Genomic DNA, 17,567 nt, shown 5'->3' on the forward strand with positions numbered 1-17,567 from the left:
TTGTGTCAGCTGGGTGAGCTGGTTTGTTTTTTTTTTTTTTCCCTCTACTGTGTGTGGGAGGGAAATGATTCAAGCAAATAATCCTTCAAGCCATGTCACTGTGAGATTGGTTTATTTAGCCTAAAATCTTTCTTTTTCTTCCATGTGTAAAATTTTGATTACAGAAAGGAACAGCTGCAATTGGGGTAAGACTTCATTTTTAGGGGATGAGAAAGGATTAGAGAGAGAGTTGAGTAACTGTTCTGGATAGGAAGATGTTGAGCCAAATTTTGATCTCAGTTTATAGCAATATATATGCGAGACCAGTGGTGGTGTTACCCCATAAATGCAGCAGCATATCTTGAAGGAAGCATTTGGCTCAGGCACATTAAGACTGCAGAGTTTTTAACTGTGTAAAATGCTTGCGCTCTCTGAATGACAAGTGTCTACCAGTAATTTGATTTTCATATGTTAAAAGCTTGGGGGTTTTTTACTGAATGTATTGAAGGGTGGATAACAGAGTAAAAAGGAAGATGCTGAGTTTCGACAGTAAAGAGCATGGGTATTTACTGCTTATGATAGCCCACAACTTCCTCAGTGGAAAGTTGAGGCCTGGGTGCGATGGGAAGAGAAAGTGTTGACTGTTTCCCCAAACTCTTGAATCCAACATGTGGGCTTAAGGTCATCTTAAACAGTAAATGTGGGAAGAAAGGGACAGAAATTCTGAAGTTACTTCTTTGTCTTGTGACTTAGCTTTTGTTCCCTGGAAATTCATCACAAATGGATGGCAACTAAGAGGAGTGCAGTGGTGGTTTAGTCCTTGGTGACATGTTTGTATTGCCAAATCTCCCTAACTTCCCATACATCTGGCAGCTCGTGTTCAGCGGAGTCCCGGAGATGTTTCAAGATAGGGGCACTGGCAGAATGGCAGATGGATGGTTGCACAGGACCTTTCCATATTGCATCAGACTGAGCAATGAGAACTTGAGATAAGAGTAAACTAGCAAGCATTATTTTTTTTAAGCACTGAAAAAGCACAGCAAACTCTAGCACCCTATGAGCACTCATTCAATTCAACTATTCACAGCACCTTCTCTTAATAACATGCACTTAACATTATAAGCAAGCAAACGTTTGGTTTGAAGATGTGCAGTACATCATTAACTTCCCAAGAACAGGGAGAAAGTCTTGGCTCCTGATTACGATCTGGAGACCTGTGTAGCTCTAGTTCTTCCTTATTACTCATGTAGGGCTTAATTTTGAAAACCAATAATTCATTGTGAATTGCTTCAACTTTTCTAAGGTTTAACGCAGTGATGCTCGGAGAGTGCTTTCATTCTAGCTGGAAGCACTGATCTCTGGTGCCCCAGGGTTCAAGTCCTGATAGGATCAGTCGTTTTTCAGCCTCTGCTTTAGAGCCTGTGGAGTTTCCTTGGAGATCAGACCTTAAATATGGCAGTCGTGTCCTTAGTATTGAAAAGAGATACACCTACACTTGAAGATAGTCTTCTAACAAATTAGAGGAACGTGTGGTCCACAGCCAAAATGAATATTTGTTTTTAATTTAGTTCTGGGAAGTGTCCAGAGTGTCTATGGGCTGATCCCAGAAACATCTGCATTTCCAAATTGCCTTTTTTTTTTTTTACATACAGACCTGATCCTAAAATGTCCTTTGTGTAGGTGACTGCTTTACTCAGAGGAAGCAACTGACAGGGATAGGGGTATGATTTGGAAAGCACAGTCACTTCCTTCGTGCTGAAAGAAATGCAACTGGTTGTATGAAGAAGAGTAAAAACAGTAAGATGAGGTTAAAAAGAAGTCCCCGCTCATTAACTTTTTCACTGTTCTAATCCTTGCCCTGTTGTCATCCTGCCCTAGTTATTCCTTTCTGCTAAAAGCATTTCATCCTCACTGGGGCTCTGCAGTATGCATTACATCATTATTAATCAACTCTGAGAAAACATGAAAGGTCACAAAACACCTTCAAGATTATCTGTGGTTTTTATCTTTGCCCTTTAACTCCCCTTGGGCAGTTACTTACTACAGGGTAAATCTTGAAGATCTGCTTAGTGTTTCCTGAGGCAAAAACCTCAAAGGAGTTTTGCCTAAGTAAAGAGTAAACTCCAGCTCGAAGAGCTGGCCCTCGTAGTGACCCGCAGAAGCGTGACTATGGCAGAAGTCAAGGCTTCTGTTTTAAAGGCCATTGCATAACATAAGTATTTTTCTCTCCCTCAATGCTGCCTGCTCAGCTGGAGCTGCAGGTAGGTTTGATTTGGTTTTTTTGTTTCGTTGGGTTTTTGCTGTATCTAATAGAATGGTACGTAACAACATCGCCTTCCATGTTGTTTTGTCCAACTTCTGTTTGCTGTCTCCTGATTGACCCTGCATCGTAAATTGTCACATCTGTTCTTTTTTAAGCAACCAATGTCCAGAACTAAGTGTTATCTGAATAACAACTTGCATTCTTCTAGTTCTTTTCATACTAATTCATTGCAAATTTAAGGTGAATATTATAGGAGACAACTGCTTGGATGAAATACTATAATATCCATCTTAAAATTTTGGAGGATTTGTTGATGCAATTGTTTGCACTGGATCAATGTTATCAGTTAATGAGACAACACTTAGTTCTCTTTTTCCGTTTTTATAGTTGATAGTTTATCTAACCAAAGAGCAGTAAAGGGTTTCGCCCTTCTGTTGCCTTTGGGATCGTAATGGGACTATGTTGATCTACATGGTGTAGAAGTCTGGCCTGCTATCTTCGCAGTCAGATTGTTGGGGGTTACAGATAGCAAAGTACAGGAATAGTGGAGTTAAGACCTTGAAGTGCATCTCTTCAACTACTTGGTTTATTGGCATACCCCTGTAGTTAAGAGGAAAACTGTATACTTTGGACTCCAAGCAACATGTTAATTTTTACACAGCACATGTCTATCTTTCCAGCTCACGCTGTGATTTACAGCAGATCCCTGTATTTCCCATTGTCTCCGCTTCTCCGCTTGTAAAATGCAGATGGCGATGGCGACAGTTCATGGGAGGGCTCACTTGGGGCTCCTGTACGAGACTGTTAGCTTTTCTATAGCCAAACAGTTGCTCTCATGTTCCTTTGTCTGGAATGAAAGTATAGGTTTCCCTCTGCAGTTCAGATGGTGAAAAGGATCGTTCAGGTTCACTAATTTAATCGCTAGCACAGCATTTCACAGTATTCCCAAGCTGTTCCCTCATTCCAGCAGAAAAGCTCCTAACTTTACTTTCTCAGTGTCAGCTGTGGGCAGACGCTTGAGGGACACAGCAAATGTCAACCCAGACATTCCCACAAGAAAAGGAGAGAGGAAACCAAGGAAATCTGTTTGCAGAAGTCTTGAATGTGTCTCAGGGAGAAGTACGTAATATTGAACATGTGTAAGCACAGGTGCCAGTAATGTTCTAGCGCTATTTCTCTAACTATTGTGACGTAGTTTCTGTGTAACATCTGAAAAGAGACAGCGTCACTGAATGCCAATGTGTAGATGTTATTTTGGAGAAGAGTAAATATTCCTTAGACTTCTTGCAGAGAAATGGCAACATTGCAGTGTCCTTTCAGTACAGTATGGGTGATAGTTGTACTGTGGGATTTGATGCGTGCAGAGGTATGACTGACTTCCAGCTTTGCAACTGTCCAACATAAAAGTTTTCATCCAATATTGAAATGCAGGTGCGGCTCACGCTTGCCAGTTTCTACAGGCGACATGTCCAGCAGCATCTGTTCCTCCAGCAGACAGCGCGGCTATCAGGACTGGGATGGCTCTATAACATTTATCTGAAGGGGAAGGGGAGGAAGGGAAGAGATAACGATGATGAAATGTGACAGAAAGGTAGACTGAAGGAAAGCACACACCAAAACAAAGCAGGGACTGAGAAATAAAATTGTGCACAGTAGGAGTGGAGAGAAACAGAGAAGAGCAGCCTAGCGTATTAAATTTTAAAATGAATGTTCGCACAGCCTGCATTATGCTCAATTCACAATCTTCTTAGTTTCTTGCAATACCAAGAAAAGCAATTTTGACTGTGTATAATCAACTACCCTTTGAGCAGACAACAGAATCTATCAGAGGTCGTCTTGATTTGGCACCAGTGTGTTTGTCTTTCATCTTTCTTTGTTTTCAGGCTCTCGCACATAATATATGCTAAATGGCAAAGATAGGCAAATTGCTCATGAGTTTTTACCTGTTGCTTGTAAACCTGCCATTCTGCCCCTGCTGTAATGTTTTGAAACTATCCTTCTATTTGATAATAACAAAAAGGCTGAATGTATCTTCCACCAGAAGTTTTCCAGGCAATGCTAAACCACTGCTGCACACCTCTGTGGTGATCTTTGGTGCAGAAGGTGATTTTTGTCAAGGGCTGTGGAATTTCATAAGCCCTGCTCGTGCATGAAAGACAGGGCGTTAGCTTGCCCTTCCTTTGTATAGTGGCTGAACTTTTGAGCCAATCCCCCAAGATCAGCTGGGATTGCAGCTTTTCTCGGGCCCAGGTCTGTACTTCAGAGAGGACTTAGTTTCACTTTACAGTGTCCTAAAGACAAAAGTTAGCTAAATGAGCAAAAAACAGGGACTGGAGAGTAAACTCAGTGTGTAACTGCAGGTATATCCCTTAACTTCTGCCTGACGCAGCCTCCCCTTCTGTAAAATGGAGACAGTATCTGTAAGCATTTTTTTGGAGTTTAGGTTCACTGATCATCTGGTGTATTTAATCTTGAAAATATTCCGGTGTGGAATCTATACATAATAACAAAAGCTAATGGTCTCTTCGATGTTTTTTTCAGAATGCAGCTCTTCAGCACCTGTTCATACGGAAATCCTTTCGCCCGTTCAAATGCCTCCAGTGTGGGAAGGCCTTCCGCGAAAAGGACAAACTGGATCAGCATTTGCGGTTTCATGGACGGGAAGGGAACTGCCCTTTGACTTGTGACATCTGCAACAAGGGCTTTATCAACAGCGGGGCTCTTGAGAGCCACATGAAGTTCCACATGGACCAGAAAACATACTCCTGCATTTTCTGTCCTGAGTCCTTTGACCGCTTAGATCTGCTTAAAGATCACGTGGCCATCCATGTCAATGATGGCTACTTCACCTGCCCCACCTGCAAAAAACGCTTTCCAGATTTTATCCAGGTGAGATGCCATACTGATTTGAAGCACTGCTTTCCGGGTCTCTTGCAAGCACTCTGTTTATGAAATTTTCAGTACTGTTCTTGTGTAACGCTGCATGTCAGTTCATTCGCACAAGATAAAGGGGTCCATGTCAGTCAGAAATTAAAAAGGAAGAGTGACCAAGCATTGCTAGATGTTGTCTTATGCCATTGAAGTGCTCTTTCCACTAAATCGTCAGACGTGGTGCTCCAACCTGGCATTAGAAGACACTGTACTGTGGGAGGCGTGGTCCCTTATCCCCAGAAAATGCCTAAAGCAGAGGTCCTGACTACTTTTGGTCCGTACAGATCCATGGCACAACAAGGAATTGTCTTTTGCTGTATGCAGCTTGTACTTGAATACACCTTGTCCTTTGTCGTTAAAACTCTGAACAAAAAAAAAAAAAAATAATTGTGGTTTTACATGATACAAATATCTTTTAATCCCTTGACTGTTTTTGTCAGGGTAATTCATTTGAACACCTTGCAGAAATGCCAGAACAGATCAGGATACTCTGCTTCCTGACTTCCCCCCAGGGCTTCAGCTGGGTACTGCATTTCTCTTCTCTGCACACTGCTTAGGAGAGGTTGCACTGGAGTAGTGAGTAATGTAATTACTTTGTGCAGTGTGCAGAGCTGTTGGAGAAGATCCTTAATAGAATTTAAGGATGCTATTTCGATATTCAGTAAGAAAAAACTGAGACATACCATGTACGTATTCATTATCCTTCATATGGACAAAGAGCTTGATATGTCTTGCTGAGCTGCCTGACATAAATTGAAATGTAGAAATCCAGTTTATGTCAAGTAATAGGAACTGATAGACTACCCAATAGGCTAAAGAAGAAAGGATGGGGAAAAGTGATTTACTAATATAATTCCACCCCAGCAAAAAAACCTTTATCTTCTGTAAATGTTGAACAAGGAAAAATGTTAATGACTCAGAAATGCTGTGCTGCAACCTAATTCCCCATAAACTTCCCTGTGAAACTGAGCCAGTCAGAAGAAGGTCCCATGGCTTTTTTTTCCAGCTATTCAGCTGTATTTTGGAATTAAAGATGATTTTTTTTCATTTGGTGCTATGTGAATAATTAAGTCTAGTCACCACAGATTGCTGCCTACTTAAATACTCTTATGTGGTACAGCAAAAGATACCAAGTCGTTCCATGTATGATTAGTATTAGAAGATGGTAAAGAATTAATTAGAGATCCATTTCTTGAGTAGTGCTTGGATTTCAAATGTCAAACTTCATTAGTTGCTTTATGGGGGGGGGGGGGGGGCGCGGGAATCCCACTAGATGCTTAAAGAGGTCAAGGATAGTCCCAAAGCATGCAAAAGTAACTGCCATTCCTGAATGGCATGCAAATGCTTTTCTGTCTAAGGTTTTTTTTGTTTGTTTGTTTGTTTTTTCGCTAATTGTAACTGCAAGCTCATTCTCTGATTGAAAGGAATTAGTCCTTGCGTTTTAGATTTCTTATAAATGAAGTAAAGATGATGAACCTCAGATGAACGTGTTAACTCAAGGATGATTCAGTAAAACTGGTACATCATGGACTTTTGCTGCCCATTAAGAGCTCAACTGTGCAATAGCTGATGCCTTCAAGAATCAGTCTTGAGGAAATCAAATTGTCCATACAGATGGATCACAAAGACATTACGGCTTTATAGAAACTATTGCCAAGATATCAGCTGTTCTGATAAAATACTTTTTAAGCCAAAGCAGATTAGAGAACTCTTAGAACCTTTTTCCTCTCTTTTTTTTTTTTTCCTTTTCACTAAGAGTTTCCTAGACTGTCTTACCGCACACTCTTCTCTTTTGAATAAATTCCGTTTTTTCTATGATCTGCAATTCTAGGTCAAGAAACACGTACGCAGTTTCCATTCAGAAAAGATCTACCAGTGTACAGAATGTGACAAGGCTTTCTGCCGTCCTGACAAGCTGCGACTCCATATGTTGCGACACTCAGACCGCAAAGACTTCCTGTGCTCCACGTGTGGCAAGCAGTTCAAGGTAAGATGTCTCTTGACTGGATCATTCCTGATACACGTGGAGAACACCATTCGTTACCCTCCTTCCAGTAGACAAGTTCACGCTCTCAAAGGTGGAAGGAACTAACACGTGTAAACGTGTTAGTTAGGCTTGCCCGCAAGTTGCGTGCGCTGCTTCGTGTCGTGCGTGAGCTACAACATTCATTTCTGATGGACGAGGGGCAAGATCCACCCCAGCATGCTCTGCTGTAACAGTGTGTCTCATCTATGAGACCTTATTTCCAATAATTTGATAGCAAAGGAAATTTCATCTGCCCGTTAAGGACTGGGTCATTATACAGCTCGGTTGCCAGGTGCTTGGGTTGTATTGCTTTTATCAGTTTAGTTAAGAAAACTTCTTGCTGATATCAATGGATTAACAATATTCCTGGCCGAGATGGCTGTGTCCGTGGGATGCATCTTATCAGCACGTGACAACCTGATGCCTTTCCAGATCCCTCCGGTACAGATGGAGCAGACTGTGAGCCAGGTAAACTGCAGTGGCAGCAGCCTGCTCCTTGTCGCTTTGTTTCTTATGGGATACCGAGGGACTGGATACTTTTGGGTGAAGAAGCACATTCTAGGCAGTGTGTGTCCAGAGAGGCTGGATCGCATCTGGGTTCAGTACCGTTGTAGGACTTGAGGTCCTCCTCAGTCAAGAGCGTTATTTGATGCAAGTTTCCAGCCATACAGAATTGAGCACTAATATTTCAGATAAATTCAAAGAAAAGTCAGAGTGGAGGGGTTCGTCCTCACTGAGGCTGCTAACTAGCATTAGTTTGGCTCCTTCCTACTTTGGTGGCTGAGCAACCTCAGCTTGGTTTGAAGGATAAACCTAAGCCCAAAGGGTTCCTGCTGAGCTGTCCGACACTGAGCCTGCAACTCTACCCCACAGCAGCACTGGAGAGGAAAAACCAAAGAGATCTCTGAACAACTTACATTGTGGCTCTTCCTTGTAACAGGTAGTAAGGCAGGAAGCGGTGCTGACATTTTTCTCCCCGATTGCTCTTTCCCTAGAGGAAAGACAAGCTGCGAGAGCACATGCAGAGGATGCACAACCCAGAGAGGGAGGCCAAGAAAGCCGATCGAATCAGCCGCTCAAAAACATTCAAGCCTCGAATAGCTTCCACTGACTACGAAAGCTTCATGTTCAAGTGCCGACTCTGTATGATGGGTTTCCGCCGGAGGGGGATGTTGGTGAGTGTCTGTGTGCTCTAGCTTCTCTTAGAACTTCTGTGCTCGATTTTGATGAATAGTTAAGGGAAGTTAAGGAATAAAGATGGGATTCCAATGATTGGAACACAAAGAGGCTGTGAAACTGGGATAATCTTGTAGCTGAGTTGAGATTATATATCTTTCTCTAAAACTGTGTCTTGTCACTTCAGCAAATGTGTGCCTTTGCGTATTTCGTTGCCTCTGTTGTATGTCTGGTTGTCACTACCATATCTCAACACTAATGCTGATTGATGTGTAACATACTTAACAGACCATGAGATTAATATATTGCCTAGTTGAGCCTTACTGCCTTAGTTTTCCTGTCTGTTTTTCGGGGGTTTTGTTTTGTTTTGTTTTTTTCTCCCCCTTCTTGAGGGGCCTCTCCTGGCCATGCCCTGTAACTGCCACTGTGTAAAGGTTGTTAAGCAGCAAGAGATCGTATTTGCAAATATTTCATGAGGGTTGTTATCTCTGCTAGCAAAGGCCTCCTTGGGCAGAGGTCCTTTACATTACCTCACTCTGAGCTGCAAGAGAGCTCTGGCAAGCTATTTTACCCCTTCCCATCTTACTTTGATTAGAGAAACTGTAAATGAGATCTAGCAAGACCATGTTTACCTTCAGCAGCTGCCTGTGAATGCACTATAACCCTTGCAGCAGCAAATGCTTCCGGTGCTGCTGGCTAGCATCACTACAGTTTTGGTTTAGCTGTTATCCGTCTCTAGGAAACGAAGCAATTGCTTGGCTTCAATCTGTAATATGCTCTCTTGTTCTCTTTGTTTCTTTCTCCGAAGGTGAATCATTTATCAAAGAGACATCCAGACATGAAAATAGAAGAGGTGCCAGAGCTCACGTTGCCCATCATCAAACCTAACAGAGATTACTTCTGTCAGTACTGTGATAAGGTATGTAAGGAAATCGCCATTCAGAGGGTAGCTGAGTCGTAGACCTGTATGCAACCAATTTGTCTCTGCGTAGGAACATCTGGCAGGGTTTGTAGCTTTTTCTGAGGTGCTTGCCAGCAACATTTCTGCAGCACTATCCAAAAGAAATTAAGATGAAATGCACTTAGGCCAAGGCAGCTGAACGCTAATTGAAAACTGCAGTTCTCCTTTTCTGCTGTCTTTGAAGTTGGTGAAGCTTAAATACTGTGATCCAGCAAGCAGTCACCCAGCCTTAGTCCTGTATCACTTTTTGCAACCCAGGACTAAGTATCCTACCTATCTGTGATTCCTGAACGCTAATTTAGTTTGGTTTCTGTATCACTTCTAAAAGTTAGTCTTTAACTCCTTTTATTTTAAGCTGCTTGCTTAGTCACATGCCAGTAATTCCCAGTGTTCAGTGGAGCCTGAAGCTTCTTCTGCGCTGCCTTTGGGTTCCTGTTCTTACTCCCTGGCTTTTGCTTTTTATGCATGTGGGCCTTTATTTACCAGGGAGTGTATTTTGAGTAACTGTTCTTATCCTCAGTACGTTCTTCCATGATGCCCCCTTTTTGTTTAAAGGGAAAAAAACAGTTTTTAATATTGCAGAATATTCGTTTGATGTGCCTAAAAAGAATTTTAAAATATATTGATTGCTGAAGGCTATTAAAACCATTGGATGCTTTGCGTGAGAGTGGAGGCACCAACCCTCATGACAAATTAACATGGTAAAAATTATAACTTTGGTGGTCAATGGCTTCTCTGAGATTTGAACTTTAAGTATCAGGCAAAAAAAGTTTTGGGTTGTTTTTTTTTTTTGTCTTACCTTCCTGTCCTGCTTTGCTTTGTTGTGGCAGACAACGTGTTCTAAATGGCTTCTGCATGCTACACAAAAAGGGGTTGCTTTTACGGGTTGATTAAACACTGGAAGGTGTATGTATATTCATGCATTATGTTGTAATTGTTTGGGGATTTAATTAAACATATTGTCTAAAGCAACCTTCCAGACAAAGATAACTGGTAGCTGTTTTCTGCACAGGCATCAGGACTACACCGTTTTCATTCCAAATCTTTACCCTGCAGGTGTACAAGAGTGCCAGCAAACGCAAAGCACACATCCTGAAGAACCATCCTGGTGCTGAGCTACCTCCAAGCATCCGGAAACTGCGCCCTGCGGGCCCAGGAGAGCCAGATCCCATGCTGAGCACCCACACCCAGCTGACAGGCACCATAGCCACCCCTCCAGTCTGCTGTCCTCACTGTTCCAAGCAGTACAGCAGTAAGGTGCGGGAGTTGTCTCATACCCTCAGAAGACAGCCTCTCCCTGGTGATGCTTTTTTTTATATACCATGGTCTCTGTCATCTGTCAGTCCGCAAGCAGAGCTCTTTTATTCTGAGTCAGAGTGCTGGTTTCATGCTGAGTGCTGACGATACAGGGACAGCCTGCTCGTTTTATGGCTAAAAGGTTCCCTAGATAGAGGGCATGAGCTTGAAAGAAGAAATGGAAATGTTATCAGAGTGCGGTCACAAACAGAAAAGCTTGGAAACTGCTTACTGGCAGTGACAAGGGAGAGGAGTAGGGAAACAAAGTGCAGAAAAGGTGACCTCTGAAAAGGTCCCCAATCTGTCTGTGTTGGGGTAAAAAGCTTACAGGCTGTGACATTTGGGGCAATATTTCAGTATCAGATAGCTCTAATCAGCAGCAACTTTGTGATCCTTGTTTCCTTCTTGCTGACGAGAGCATCCCGTAGTGTGAATCTTGGTGCTGCCTTACTGAGGAAGACTTAAAAGCTGCAGTCCGCAGGGCTGTTTGATTTCAGTTGGCCCAAAGCGGAGTGGCTGACCATCTTTCTAATGCTCTTTTGCCACCTCTCTGTAGACGAAGATGGTACAACACATACGCAAGAAGCACCCGGAGTTTGCTCAGCTCCCTAACACAATACATGCCCCGCTGGCGACGGCTGTCATCAGTTCCGCTCCTGCCGTTCTGACCACCGACAGCACTACCGGAGAGACTGTTGTGGTAAGGATTCAAGACACGTTAGATCAGGCCAATGGAGGGAAACAAACGGAACAGAAGCCCTCTGGTATAGTAGTGTTAGTGTTTATTTGGCAGACATCATTTTGAAGCGTGTGTTAGGACATTATTTGAGATCACTTCTGTTCCTGAATCTGTGTGTTGTAGTTTTGCTCTGCCAAGCAACTATGTATTTCTCTTTTTGGAGCTCTAAGCATTGGTCTTTTTTTTTCCCTACTCCATTCCCTCCTTTCATTCAGACCCATATGCTCCTGACTCCGCGTAATACTTTCACACATGCCTGCTTAATTCAGGAATACACATCTTGTGGATTTTCACTGAGACTGTTCTCTTGAGGTGCTTGCAAGTCCTTGGGATCAAGAGGACGTGTTTAACAATGACTGGGGACGGGATCAAACTGTTCAGAGGAGGCAAAAATCTTTCTGTAATCCTTTGGATAGTGCAGAACTGAGCGATACGAACCTCCAGCAGCTGATCTCTCCACTGTTAATACATCAGCTGCTACGGAAGTGAAAGCTGAGACTAGAAAAATCAGTCTTGTGTCTTTTAGTGGTGCTGGGATGCTGCATAGTTTTAAAAATTTTAATAACTACAGTTTAAAACTTCCTATTTGAAGACTGAAATGGGATAAAAGACCATTTTGCTTGAAAATGGGCAGATGCAATCGGGATGCTGTTGGCTTCCTAAACCTGATTAGTTAGGTGCTAAATGTGTTTACACGCTTTAGAAATACAGTGGTCAAGAAAAGTATCACTCTGGCAGGTGTGGGGGGAAAGGTAGAATATGTCTGAGAAGCGCTTTTTGACTTGGAAGCTAAGGCAGCTTTTTACAAATGCAGGATTTTTGTTGTCTAATAGAATACTGTTAAGTCAGAAGATTAATGTCATTATTATTGTATGTTAAGGTAGCCCTTAATAGTCCTGACTAGCATTTAGACAGAAGAGAGAAATCCTACTGCACGGTCCCTGCTGATTGCTTATGACCCCATCTTCTGTACCCGTTAAGCTCTTGTAAATAAATGAGTAGGCCCAATGCGGTAAGTGTAGATTCAGTGTGATGAAAAGAACTATAGCCCTGCAAAAGTATTCAATCCAATAGACAGTATGTGATGATGCTCTGTATCTCTCTCTACCTGCTCAGACAACAGATTTACTGACACAAGCGATGACAGAGATATCCCAGACCCTCACAACAGACTACCGAACTCCCCAGGGAGATTACCAGCGAATCCAGTACATCCCTGTGTCTCAGTCCACAACGGGCTTGCAGCAGCCCCAGCACATACAGCTGCAGGTTGTTCAAGTGGCCCAGGTGAGTAACCTGTTGGGGGACTTGATGTGCTTTTGACCCCCTCCATATCAAGCCTGTGTTTTCTTGGGGCTGTAGCGCTCGGAAGTTTGCTAAGGAATAGTTATGAGAAGTGGTGCAGACCTATTTTTTTTAATGGATAAATTGATAAGTAATGCTTAGAGTTTCCACTGTAAGCATCGTGTATTGGGCATAAATAATTCTGCCAGTCTTGATCAGCTTGCTGGAGACATGTCAACACAGCCCTAATTTAGTTCTACCCGTCTGGGCACCTTTGCTCAAGTCTGCTCTAGGAAGGTTTTCCAGCCACTGGAAAAGTGGGTCAGTGGGTGACCCATTTTTGCAGTTGAGAAGACTAATTTGTACTTCCTTGTTCTCAGTGAGCCAGAGCCAAAATGTGTAAGTACAGAAAGCGTTTGCTTTTTCCCTTCATATCATCTATTAGAATATTCATTCTCTGTGATGCTCAACAGCCTCCTAAAAATAAAAACAGTGTAACTAGAGTAACTGAGCTGAGGAAAATAACTCGGGCAGCTGTAAGAAACCGCTGTAGCCTTCAAATCCATTATCCACCGGGTGAAGCTGAAACTACTGTGTGTTTGTATGTGGAATCTGAAATTCCATGTTCTCTCTGGCCCCTCATTACAAATTAGGTTATGAATTTGGTTAATAAAGGCCTAAACAGCGGCCCCGGTTAATATTGACTGTGGCTGTTCTAACAATACAAGAACATGAATACTGATTCCTGCAACTAATATTAACTTTATCAAGATCTGAGACTTGTAATTAAATTACTCCAAGTGGTACCATTAGCCAGTGTTGCTCAAAAAAGCCTTTAATCAGTAAGACTCTAAGCACTTGTCTGAATACAGAGTTATGTCAAACTACAGTATTGGATATGCAGATCTTGAGTATGTATACATTTTATAGAAAGAGGCTTCCAAAGAAAGATGGTCCCATGGTGACACTAATCCTGGTTTTCAGACCCTTTGATCTGAGTCCAGCCTCTGCCACAGGCAGCTTGCATGACCTTAGGGAAGCCCTTTTCATTGGTATCACCAAGATGGAACCGTCTCGGTGCCATTACATGTTAAGTGTACTTCTTTGTCTCCCAGGAGTGAAAAGAGGGCGAACGCAGGCTTGAACAAGGAGTGTTCCGTGGCCTCGCTAAGGCTCATACCTCATTGTTCCAGACCTTGTATCACAGAAGAGGTTTACATGGCTGCTTCTGCAAAGAATTTGAAGTATACACCTCTGCTTTGATTTTTTTTTTCTTTATCTTTGCCCCCCAGGCTACCTCACCTCACCAGTCCCAGCACTCCACAGTGGATGTTGGGCAGCTTCACGACCCCCAGACATACACCCAGCATGCTATCCAGGTGCAGCACATCCAGGTCACAGAGCCATCGCCGGCAACTCAGTCATCATCACAGGTATTTCGCTCTACTCTTGCAGGAAATGTTTTCCCTACCAGTCTGCTCAGCTGGCATATTACATGCACTGATGCAGGAGATACTTTTCTATGTCATTTAAAGGACCACACATGAAATAACTCTCACATGAACATTTCTGAGATCATCAAGTAGTTCCCAGATGTTCCTAGGGTGTATGGGGGTGTTCTGCTGTGGTTTTGTTTGGGTTTTTTGTTGTGTGGTTTGTTTGGGGTTTTGGGGGGGGGGGTTTGTTTTCTTTTTTTTTTTTTTTTTTTCCCCCTAACAGTATATACATGGTAGAGCTAAATGGCTGGGAACAGACAAACTTGCAGCTTAAGTCAAGTTAGCCAATTGAAAGATGTAAATAGAAACTGGCATTCCTCAAATATTTCAGCTCTTCATGCTGTTGGGTAGTATTTAGCCTCTCATCTCAGTTCTCTGCCACAGACTTGCTATGTAACCTTTGGCAAGCAACGTCTCTATTTCAGTGTCCTGATCTGTGCTTACTAACCATAGAGTGAAGCAAGCTGGAGGAGAGCTTTGTCATTTTTGTGCTCGATAGGCTATAGAACCTGCCACCTGCCCCTGTGTTTTCCCTTAATGAGAAGGATATGTTTGTAACAGTACAGAGGTATGCAATCCTTAGTACATTAAGAACACTTATGCTTTTTTTTTTTTTCCCCCCTAGGTTGGGGGTCAGCCTTTGAGTCCCTCCTCCCAACAATCTCAGCAGGAACTCAGCCCCTCGCAGATGCAGACAACTACACCTACACCAAACCAAGCCCTCCAGCAGCAGCAAGGGTCTTCAGTTCAGCACACGTATCTTCCCAGCACGTGGAACTCATTTCGGAGCTATTGTAAGTGTCAGCAGTAGCTCTCACTAGTAGTCTGGCTAGTGTGTGGGACTGGTGTGCTTCATTTCTCCAGCTACCAAACAGGATAGTATTTTCAGACCTCATTAAGCGTTGTGATTAATATTCATAGAGGTCTAAGAAAACAAATGGTTTTAGACAAATGAAAATGGTCGTACTAGCTTTTCTGCTGGAGGTCCATAATTATCTGATACATGGTTTGGACAGGCAGACTGGGCTCCTTTATTCCAAAGAACTTGGATTCAGCAAGAATCCATGTGTTGGGTAGCAGCTTGTTCAAATTTGGGTGGATGCTTGAAAGAATCGTACAGAAGATGAGGGTGACATGAAACAATTTCTCAGTCCGCGCAGCTCTGGATGGTAATTCTGTGACTTCTTGGGCGAGAACAGGATGCGTTGTCTAGGCATGAATTGCCAAATCTGCAGCTGATGTTAGCTGGCATAATTCTGTTGAGGCCTGTAGAGTTTTACAAGGCTTTACAGTACTTGAATTTCTGTTCAACAGCCACTGTTTCAGGCTTGAAATCTTACTGACATAAGACATTATCTTTCAAGGTGGTCTTTGAGTTTGACTGAAGGTCTTGGTTCTTCAATTTCCATTTTTTAGCATCTGAGATTCAGATGATGACCATTCCCCAGGGCCAGTACGTGATCACAGAGACCGCTGTTGGTACACCGGTCACCACTGTCAACACAGGGCAAGTGAAAGCAGTTACTCAGGTAAGGAAAACAATCATGGCCTTTTTTTTTTTTTTTTTTTAAATCCAGAACAATGTATCAGGCTTGAAGCCTTCAGTCTGAAGGTTAAAGGAGTGCCAAAGCAATGACTGGGGCACAGAGAATAGAGAATAATGGGGTATCAGACTGTATAGTCCAAAAGGGCATTGGCTTTCTGTAACAATTGTGGGGATTTCCCTGCTGGGCAGAATCTATAGGCGAAACAGCTGAGAAATTATATGATGTGTTGTGCCATAAGCTAAGGAGAAAAGTGCTACTGTTCAAACCTAGTAATGTTGTAAACTTTAGGTTACAGAAGGCAGGAAATAATCCCATGAGTTTCAAGGAAAAGATCTGTTGGTTTGTTTTTTTTTTTTTCTGAAGTAGCATCATAGTCCTTTATGTGGTGATTACAAAGAGTTTTCTGCATCTAGCCATTTACAAGGCCCGCTTAGTCACATGTGCAGGGCAAGGTATGATTTAGTGGTATTGATAGTCTTAAAAATACTGAAGAGCAAGCTGTATCCATTAAGCCAAATTTCAGAACATGTTTTCAGTTTCTGGAAACATTTCTTACTTTGTAATCCTATGGATAACAGAAAGCTATCAAAGAGTTACTGCTGTCTCACCTAGTAAGCAGTCTAGCTTAGAAGCAGGCTGTTGTACTGCATTGATATTGGACGCTGGAAATGCAACTTCTGCTAGAACATGTGGAAAATGGAAAAAACTTTCAGAATAGTTGTATTAAAAAATTGCTATTTTAATTCGTAGTGATGGGCTAATTGTGTAATTAGTTTAACCGTCTGCAAGTTAACCAAATGCAAAGTAGTCCAACAAAGGACAAGGGTTATGTTGCTCTCAAATACATTTAAATAAAATACAACTTGATTTCAAAGTTCCTAGTTCCTACCAAAATGTCTTCCAGCACAGCAGCAGGAAAGTTACAGACTAATTAGAACAGAAAAGTTACAGAAGATGAAACCATTATTTATCTTTTATATTCCCCACACAGACTCACTATGTGATATCCGAAGGGCAGCCTGATCTGGATGTCAAACAAAACCCTTCGCTCTCCAGCGAGGTACAAGTCGGCGTTTCCCAGCCACCAGCCCACACGGATACCTTGGAATCGCAGACGAGCAGTCAGCAGCAAACCACCCAGTACATCATCACTACAACCACCAACGGCAACGGCGGCAGCGAAGTGCACATCACTAAACCAAGAACTTTCTCAGCAGAACACGAATGAAGAAGCCTTGCGGTGTCACTGGCTGTACTTGTCACCTCCCCCGAAAGCCCAGACGCATGGGTATCCTGGAGCTCAATATGTTTTAAAGTATACGCTCACTTAACTTCAACTAAAATCTTGGAGCTCTTGTTAATGCTTTAAGAGGGTTTAAGTCCCGGTGACCATGAAGAAGTACCCTCCAAATCCTTCTGGGATGCTATTTTATGCAGCTTTTAACAAAAAGGACAAGAGGAGAAGTGAAACCTCTGCTTGCTCTGGACTTTATTTTTGGCATGTCTGCTGACCCTTATTTTTCCTTTTTGGAAGTGTCTCCAGTAAAGAACTTTTTATTTCAATTGTATGAGAGAAAGCTTGCCTAACTGAAGGCTAACTGGCAGATTATGTTGTATGTATATTTTTAATAGGAGCCGTTAAACAGGAGGACATCATGTAAATTTGCCAGAAAATGGCAGAACTGCTTCCTGTGTCTGTTTCAGCAGCCACGGTGAAAGGGAATACGCCAGCTCAATGCGAGCAGACTGCCTGGAGAAAGAGAGCAGCAGCAGCAAAGCGGTGGCTCCTTGCGTACGTGCGCGGGGACGGATATAACAATGAAGCTGTGAAGATGTGCCGAAGCAGTCCATTAAATTATTATTTTTCCA

At 42.6% G+C, this 17,567-nt stretch overlaps 1 protein-coding gene across 11 annotated transcripts in view; it reads left to right on the forward strand.

The window, feature by feature from the left end:
• PRDM10 (PR/SET domain 10) overlaps positions 1-17,567 on the forward strand; it is a 44,397-nt gene extending 26,830 nt beyond the window's left edge. For 10 of the 11 annotated variants that reach the window (XM_087763249.1, XM_087763245.1, XM_087763251.1 and 7 more), the window contains 11 exons: positions 4,784-5,131; positions 7,005-7,160; positions 8,195-8,374; positions 9,184-9,294; positions 10,393-10,593; positions 11,189-11,332; positions 12,488-12,658; positions 13,948-14,088; positions 14,777-14,945; positions 15,568-15,680; positions 16,690-17,567. In XM_087763249.1, coding sequence (XP_087619375.1) covers positions 4,784-5,131; positions 7,005-7,160; positions 8,195-8,374; positions 9,184-9,294; positions 10,393-10,593; positions 11,189-11,332; positions 12,488-12,658; positions 13,948-14,088; positions 14,777-14,945; positions 15,568-15,680; positions 16,690-16,926 — 1,971 coding nt within the window. In that variant the 3' untranslated portion in view covers positions 16,927-17,567. Of the gene's footprint in view, positions 1-4,783; positions 5,132-7,004; positions 7,161-8,194; positions 8,375-9,183; positions 9,295-10,392; positions 10,594-11,188; positions 11,333-12,487; positions 12,659-13,947; positions 14,089-14,776; positions 14,946-15,515; positions 15,681-16,689 lie in introns of those variants that run through there. The other variant, XM_087763253.1, reaches the window with a different exon arrangement.

This window comes from Nipponia nippon, unplaced genomic scaffold (assembly GCF_047370975.1).
Source record: "Nipponia nippon isolate SJK-2023a ecotype South Korea unplaced genomic scaffold, ASM4737097v1 scaffold_28, whole genome shotgun sequence".
In the NCBI taxonomy this organism is placed as follows: domain Eukaryota; kingdom Metazoa; phylum Chordata; class Aves; order Pelecaniformes; family Threskiornithidae; genus Nipponia; species Nipponia nippon.